This window comes from Protomyctophum parallelum (assembly GCF_964188405.1).
Source record: "Protomyctophum parallelum genome assembly, chromosome: 10".
Lineage (NCBI taxonomy): Eukaryota > Metazoa > Chordata > Actinopteri > Myctophiformes > Myctophidae > Protomyctophum > Protomyctophum parallelum.
The window spans coordinates 10,930,966-10,939,540 of NC_139704.1; the positions used below are offsets into that span (position 1 = coordinate 10,930,966).

The 8,575-nt window shown below is 40.6% G+C and overlaps 1 protein-coding gene across 1 annotated transcript; it reads left to right on the forward strand.

Annotated features, from left to right (window-relative positions):
* Positions 1-235: 235 nt before the first annotated feature.
* LOC310865180 (N(4)-(Beta-N-acetylglucosaminyl)-L-asparaginase) lies at positions 236-6,766 on the forward strand (the record flags this gene model as incomplete). The annotated part of the gene is made up of 10 exons (XM_083774206.1): positions 236-344; positions 1,704-1,842; positions 2,184-2,340; positions 2,699-2,744; positions 3,874-3,912; positions 4,134-4,226; positions 4,929-4,996; positions 5,411-5,515; positions 6,422-6,481; positions 6,761-6,766. 10 exons carry the CDS (start codon positions 236-238, stop codon positions 6,764-6,766), a joined length of 822 nt encoding a protein of 273 aa, XP_083630332.1.
* Between the last annotated feature and the right edge of the window lie 1,809 nt (positions 6,767-8,575).

Here is an 8,575-nt window from a genome sequence, read left to right on the forward strand (position 1 = left end):
TGATCTAATAAACGTTTTGTATTTGGATAGGCTATTTATCTGCATTTAAGTCTGCATTTTAGGAATCCCTTTTACTGTGCTCTGAGTCTAGGAGTCTAGGTGCTGTACTCAAGAAATACCCTCTACCTGTTGCCCTACCTTTGTATTTCCTGTGTTCACTGTACTATCGAAATAAACCAAATATGGCTTTTGAAAATATATGAATCTGCATATTCTATTATGTTTCAAAAAGAGCATGGCAGCAGTAGGAACATGGGCATTCTCTGCACGGGCTGTAGAAAGACTTAAAGAGCTCATCAGCGCTGGCCACCAGGCTACTGATGCTGTGGAGGACGCACTGGCAGGTTGGTAATGATAGAAACCATGTAGCAAACCATGTTGTTTTATTCTTTTAACATGTAGGCTACGTTTCATTGACTTGAGTTAATGTAAAGTGTATTGAAAGTACAATTATCTAATTCTAATACTCTAGACGTAGTTGCTACCTTAATTGCTCCTTCTGTTGATGAGCAGTGGGCAGTGACCCTGTTCTAATAATAACACAGTTAAAAGTCAGGCCGGTTTTGATTGATTGATTGAATACTTCATCATTAACAAATTTCAAAACACAGAAGAGTACCGTTTAATACAAATACAATGCTTAAAGGATTGAACCCAAGAAAGCACTGTGGCTCGTTTCCATTGGTGGGGTTCTGTCTGTGTATTCAATTCATGTAAACATTTAGTGACAAGACAAATATACAATACTATAAACACCATATAAATCAAAAAGAAAATATGTACAGTAAAGCATTCGGGGGGCATTTATGGTGATAGGCTTGGATTTTTACAGGGACCAGTTCCAAATCGCAGCCACTGACCAGTATGTGCTCTTTTTATTTAGAGTGGTTTTGAAGGAGAGTAAGGATTCACACTTTTTATGACTGTTTATAGGGCATTCCACATTTTGGCGGCATAGCAGTAGAAAAACACTGGGGAATTTCTATTTTATTTTATGACACATGGTTCAACTGGCTGTTATAGCACCAATGTTTGTGGTGGTGCTTCTTTCTTTGGCCTGCTGGGAGAGTGCTTTTCACTCATCTGTGTGTCTGTGACCAGCTAATTTCAGGCACTGCTGGACCGAAACCTTGCAATCGAACTACCAGTAGAGCAAGGCAGAACCTGCACCACAAATTTGTCAATTTGGCCTACAGTATTACAACAATCATGCCCAAATTGGAAGTACCACTTAAACCACTTTCACTTCTGCCCATTGGGTGGCGCCACAAACTTGAACGGTTGCACCATCTGTCATACAATTACAAACCATGCAGCTTCCTTGTGTGCTTGTGTGTTCCTTACATCACTGGGTAAGTAACCCGGCCTGGCATGTTACCAGCTACACAGGGGGACTCTCTCCTAGATGTGTCCCTTCGGCACCACACTGCAAAAAAAAGAGGCAAATATGGGGGCGGCATTGGCTCAGGGGTAGAGTGACCGGATGGGAACCGCAACGTTCCCAGTTCGAACCTGGGCTCCCCCAGAGTTCGTGTCGAAGTGTCCTTGAGCAAGACTCTGAACCCCTAATTGCTCCTGATGTGCAGGTTGGTGCCTTGCATCGGTGTGTGAATGGGTGAATGTAATGCACAATCTCTCTAAAGCGCCTTGGATAAAGGCGCTATATAAATGCACCATTTACCATTTATGTGTGGTGTTCCCAGAGGTGGAGAATGACCCAGAGACAGGTCGACACATAGTGGGCAGAGGAGGTTTCCCCAACAGCAGAGGAGTGCTTGAGTGTGACGCAGCCATCATGGAAGGCAAAGCCGGGAGGTTTGGGGCTGTGGCAGCTCTCCAGGGGTAAGAGTTGCATGTATGTAGTTTATGAGCACAATGACAAAACGAAGAAGTAAAGCAATAAAGACACATCGATAAAATATATTATTTCAGAGGAAGATGAGGAAGAGTTTTGTCATTTAGGTGAGAAAAAAGCACACTTGTGTGAAGTGAGCGGTGCTCTTATCTTCATACATCACATTCCATGCTCAGCCAATCAGCTGAGCACATTCCGTGCTCATACATACACACAAAGCTGTGCATAGGAGTGGCTAGCACCGCTCAAAAAGCACTATAGTGGACTTACAAAATATCTCTTCGAAATGAAAATCAAGTTGTCAAAGTGAAACTTTGTGCATTTCCAGAGTGGGGGCTCCCGTCCGTGTGGCTCGCAGGGTGATGGACAAAAGCCCTCATAGTCTGCTGGTTGGAGAGGGAGCAGTGGCGTTTGCCAGAGAACAGGGATTTGCCATAGAGCCTAATGACAACATGCTGACTACAAACTCTGCTATGGCTTATCAGGTACCACACATTACAGGCTGAATGGAAGGAAACTGTGCTGTACATTGTCCCCATCGGGTGGAAACCTTGTATTCCCAAGACCATTACTTTTCAGGAAATGGAAAAAAACAACTCTGTTCAAATGGATCCAATGGTAAATTGTAATGTAGCTATTATTTAGTCATACGCTATTGTTAATACTTTTTTATAAAACCCTAAAGACAGACTTAACTACTTTTACTACTACTTAACTAATAACTACTACTTTTACCCTGGCATCTGGGGCATGTCATTATAGGTGTAAATTCACTCGAGAACCACTGATTTAAAAAATTGAAACAATCAACCCAGAATTTAAAAATATCCTTCCCTCTTGTAGGAGTACCTTGAAAAGAAGCAAAGGATCTCTGGCCATGACACGCTTGGTAAGATTTTAACTGTTATTTTTTTTAATAGTTATTCATTCATTGCAGCAGTTACTTAGGCTACTTATAGTTGCAGCAGTATGGATTGCAAGCTTTAATACAGGACTTTTTGTTTACCAATCTGCATGGTAGAGTATGTTATAACTTATAATACAGCAGATTCAAACAATAATTTATAACTAGCACATCTACTGTGGTTGGAGCCTAGAGGTGGTCTAGCTACTATTCCACTGAAAGATTTTGGCCCTGGTGTCGGGCAGGACACTGAATGGTTGAATATCGTTACAATTACCTCTCCATTGAGACAATGGACATAGATTGTAGTTTTCAGCATGGTTGTAGGAAATACTGTAGTAATGGACTTCAACAGTATAGGGAGCTCAATGTATCCTTGGAGATAAAGCTTTCAGGCCATACCATGGATATTCACCTTAACAACCCAAATGCCAAATCTGGAATTTTCTCACAATAAAAAAACCGAATATTTATGCTTTTTTTTTTTTTTTACATGGTCAAAGTGAACTAATCTTAAAGCAAAATTCACTTTGATAAAGCTAAATTCACTTTGATAGAGGTTTGGGTTGTCTAGTTACTTTGAAATTGATATTCCAAAAGAATCTCTCCACTGACTTGCACAGTGAAACAGGTCTCAAAGTCAGTCATTATGCATACAAACAAACCCAAAATGACATGACCCAACTTTTTTCTCTTTCCGGATTTGTGGAACCAGTCCGATCTTCTTCCCAATTCAAGTAAAGTGTACAGGAAGTTGACACTTTTTTATAAATCGGTGTTGACTAAAACTAAGACGAAAAATGTTCGTCGACTACCTTTTTCCACTGACAAAAACTAAATGGAAACTAAATAAAAACTAAACTATGATGACTAAAACTAAGACTAAATATAGGCTACTGACAATTTCGTCAACAAATAAAAACTAGACAAAAATGTCAGGAAGGGACTAGTGGACAAGAGATCCAGTATAAGTCATTTTACACTTGGTTGCATGCTGAAAATAGCCGATCTACAAGCTCGCAACACGTTGCGCTTGTGGGCTTGTAGATCAGCTATTGTAGTCATTATGATTTACGTGAACATAATTATGTAATTCTTTCACGTCACTTCCCAGGTCTCATAGCTGTGGACACAACAGGGAACATAACTGTTGGTGAGTCAATATCACATTTCCTTTCTTGACACCAAAAGCTGAACATAGGAGGGGCTAGGCGGCTAGCACCCTCAAAAAAAGGTTACATAGAGCCAATTAAGCCATATTTCATACTAAATTTACTATTTTTAACCTCTACATCAGTGATGGTATTCCCAAAGAAGAGTGACCCAGGGCATGAGTGCTCCATGTGATATTCCTATACAATTCATTTATTTCAGGTGTGTCTTCCTCTGGTGCCCCCTTCAAGGCCCCAGGAAGAGTTGGAGACTCACCCCTGCCTGGCTGTGGCCTGTATGCTGAGCACATGGCAAGTAAACTCTAAACTGTGACTTGAAATCACACCGTGTGAAGTGAGGAGCTCTCTTATCTACTAGACAGCATCCTGATACACTTACGATATAAAGATTTGTCTTTCTGTATTGCCACTTTAAATTATCACCAACAAGAATTAGAGGTCTACAAGACATCAATGTTTGTGTCAGAGAATTTGTCATCATGAGATTCATGATGTAACATGTCTATTTGCTCTAATTGTCTATTGCTTCATTGTTAATGGGAATTTAAGGACTTTGTGTATAGGACCGAAATAGCCAATTTGCTCATCCACATGTGCAGTAAATTCTCCAGTCATTGTCAATGGCATTTAATGTTTGTGTTAGGACAAAAACTACACTATAACTGAATATACTGTAGGAGGGGCTAGCGGCTAGCGCCCTTCAAAAATAAATGGGGAGAGAAACAAGGAGAGAGGGATTGAAAGAGAGAAGTAGAGAAGACAAATAGTGACATAAAGAGAGGTTAAGAGGTACAGAGAGAGAGAGAGAGAGATTTAAAAATGTCACATCAATCAATTATGAATTTCATTTTATACTTTTTCCCCCAGGTGGGAGCTGCTGCAGGTATGTCAGTTATATCATTGCCATGATTACTGAACATAAAATACTGTAACACAACATAACATAATATAAACTCAGCATGGCCATAAAATAACACAACACAAAATCTCTGTTCAGCTACAGGTGATGGTGACAAGATTATGTGTTTTTGTCCCAGCTTCCACATTGTCCAGCTGATGAAACAGGTGAGCAACCCTGACTCACAGAACAGTCCAGAAAATACCTTATTTTTATTTATGGCTATTTGTTTTTATATTTAGATAAGATAATATAAGATATACTTTTATTGTCCCCATGGGGAAATAATATGCTTTGGACTCTTTCCATCCTATGGACAGAACCAGGGACCTTGCAATCATGTAGTCAATCCAGTCAACTACTGGCATGCCTTACAGAAAATTGCTGTTGGAATCTCATTTGAGGGTGTGTTGTTACTTGTTATCACTACGTGGTGTACATTTTGAAGTTTTTAAGAAAATTGCAGTTTCTCAACCAGGGATCGCGACCAGTATTGGCTGAAACAATTACACTTTCGGTAGTTCACCAACGTGATTTAATGTGGACATTCATAATTCACTGTGTGTTTTCTTCTTTCTAAGGGTTCCGCCCCCAGTGTTGCTTGTCGTACCGTTCTGGACGACATCATGAGGAGGATAGCCTCTGACAGCTGCTTTGAGATAGGACTGATAGCTTTGAATACAAAGGTAATGTACAATTTAGGAGGTCTCAATTTTTTCTCATTTGTGGTCGCCAATTTTTTCTTTCGTTTCTTTGTTGAGGGAGATAATTAGGGAATTTGAGATATAGTTGTTACTATATCTCAAATTCCCTAATCAGAGAAGACCCTGATGGGACATAAAGGTGATGTAAGTGATATTCTTTGTTTAAAGTGTTGTTAACTAACTCTATATTTTGATTGTAATCATTGAGTGCCTGATCAACCCATTGACGCAGCTATTGCTATACATGTAGCAACATAACTATTAAAAAAAAAAAAACAGAATTTGAAGGTTTTCTGAAAACTTAGGTCAGGCCCTAGAAGGCGTTCCCAGATTCAGCCTCAGGCATCAATGGGTTAACAGGGGTCTCCATGTTTTTCCAGCTCTTTTAGTAAACATTCAGTTTCAGGTCACAATATCATAGCCTGGAAACCAGACAAATCTGCCACAGGAAAAAAAAAGCCCAGGGCAGATATTGGTCTGGCACTCTTTTTTTAATTAGATTTTCGCCCCAGACCAATCAGACCAATCAGAGCCCACTATTCAAAGTGAGACTTTTTTGCTGTGATGTTGGAATCTGTTTGTAAGCGCCTGTTCCAGACTAATATCTACTCAGTGATATTATTCTGGCCATGCTGAAAATGTATTTTCTGTTTACTAAAGAACTGGAGAGACGGGAGCCGGGAGGTCCCTGTTGGTGAACAAACATTCTAGCAATGATTATGATTTGAATATAGAGCTTTAACCTTTAAACAATAAACTTGGGAACAAAATCAGAACAGACTGAAAGAGAAAGAGAATTTACAGCAGATTCAGTTATTCTAACTGACATCTTCTGTTGTGCTCACGTTCTCATCAGTTTGACAGAGTCTTGTCTCTGTTTGTCTCCAGGGTGAGGTGGGGGCAGCCTCCACTGTTGAGTTCCCCTACGCATTCTGGAACCAGGATATGGTTGCCGTGGAAATATGTACTAACCATCCACATTCCATTCATAGCGATGGAGGGGGGAACAGAAAAGTATGAAGCGATGACAATAAGAAAAAAGTATCCCAAATGTTTACTGATTTCCCTTTTTTGGAGCCAAGAAGTAGGTTGAGTCTCTTCATTCCAATGGAGAAGTGAATAGGTGTGGGGCGGGGAGAGATAAGGCATTTAGCAGACGCTCTTAATCTTACTTCTTACTATGTCTTTGTATACTTTGTTTCTCCATTTTATTATGTTGTGTCTTAGGCCTGACTCACACCTTTACAACAGACTGATGTATAGCTGTCTGATGCATGAGACTTATTTATATTTACTGATGCAAGCTCGTGACTTCCATTGGAAATGCATTGGGGCAAGATGTAAACAAACCCTTTCATACATCTAGCATGCAACAATGTTGTATGCTACATGCGAAGGTGTACACCTTTGCAACAGATTGATGTATAGCTGATGCATGAGACTTATTGACTGATGCAAGCTCACGATGCATTTCCAATGGGAGTCACATGGTTTGACACAACATTTGTGTTGTATGAGGGGGTGGGGCGCAGTCGGAACACAGCCAAAAGCCGTACAACAGAAATGTTGTGTCAAACCATGTGACTTCCATTGGAAATGCATTGGGGCAGGAATTGTAAACAAACCCTTTGTATACATCTAGCATCCAACAATGTTGTATGCTAGATCAAAAGGTGTGAGTGAGGCCTATGCTGTTTTCTTGTTTGTTTTTATGTTTATATTATGTATGTATGTTGAATGTAAAAATCAATAAACATTGATAAAGGTTTTGTTGGTCCATTTATCTACAACACACAGTATCACCAGACTTTATTATTATAAATGTCTTGGGGCTCTGTACCATCATTGCAGCATGTCCAGCCATGTGTTACCATGTGTTACACGTCTTGCTCTCTAACCTCAGCTTCCTGTCTCTCTGTACTCTCTAAAAGAAATAAATGAATCAAAATCAGATCTAAAATAAACTTTAAAGTTGTTTTGGAATCTGATTAACGTTGCCAGTCCAACCATATTGATGGAGGAGGAAATAGAAAAGTATGATGCATGAGACTGGATTTGGAAGTGAAACATTTTCTGTAATGAGTCAAATGCTTTGGCACAGGTTTCTGCTGAGTACGTTCTCCACAAACCAGTATCACAAGACAAGTTAATTATTTTTTCTTTTTCTAAATTCTTATCCCACGATTTAGAGGACCCATTTTTTCCACCCAGTGTCAATTATCTAATGTAATCCTGGGCGCTACACTTCCTCTGCCAACCTGGGGGGGGGGGGGGGGGGGGGGGGCAGTGAACTGACCTCATGCTTCCTTCTATGCATGAGGCATGAGTTTTGATGAATTGAAAACAGTGGGCCCTATTGTAAACAAGTGTAATGCTTTTATGGTGTCGTCCACTTCCACTCACAGTTAACAGTTTTTGTATTGAGTTGTGCTTGAAATGTACTGTAATTCTACAAACTGTTAAATAATAAATACTCAATCAAAAGGAGTCCAAGCTGCTTCTTTATACCTGACGGGGGAGAGTTTCACCAGCCGGACGTAGCGAGTGCACGGATTCAAGGAACACGTTATTCCGACCAGTTCCTTTGCCGTTTGTCCTTTGCCCGGCTGGCCAGGGGGAGGTAGTTATAGAGACCAGGATTACTGCATGTTTTTTGTGAGGGTACCTACCCTAGGAGACACGGGGAGATCATGCAAACTCCACACAGAAAGGCCCTTTCACCAACCCCGCCTCGGGTATGGGCACTGATGACGTGGAGGAGAGAACACGCCCACATCGTCCCCAGCAGGAATCGAACCCAGGACCTTCTAGCTGTGAGGTGACAGCAGTACCGTCGCCGACTGTGCCACCGTGCACCGTTCATTAGTATTATTTATTTATTTTATTCATTTATGTATTAGATTACTACAGCCTTACCACTCCTGTCCCTTTTTGAACAGTTTCAAGCAGCCAGCAGACTCGATTCCAAAAGGCTTTGCTGAGAAGGAAACTTAGCTACCTGACTCATACTCATGCTGTCACCTGACTCATGCTGTCGATAGT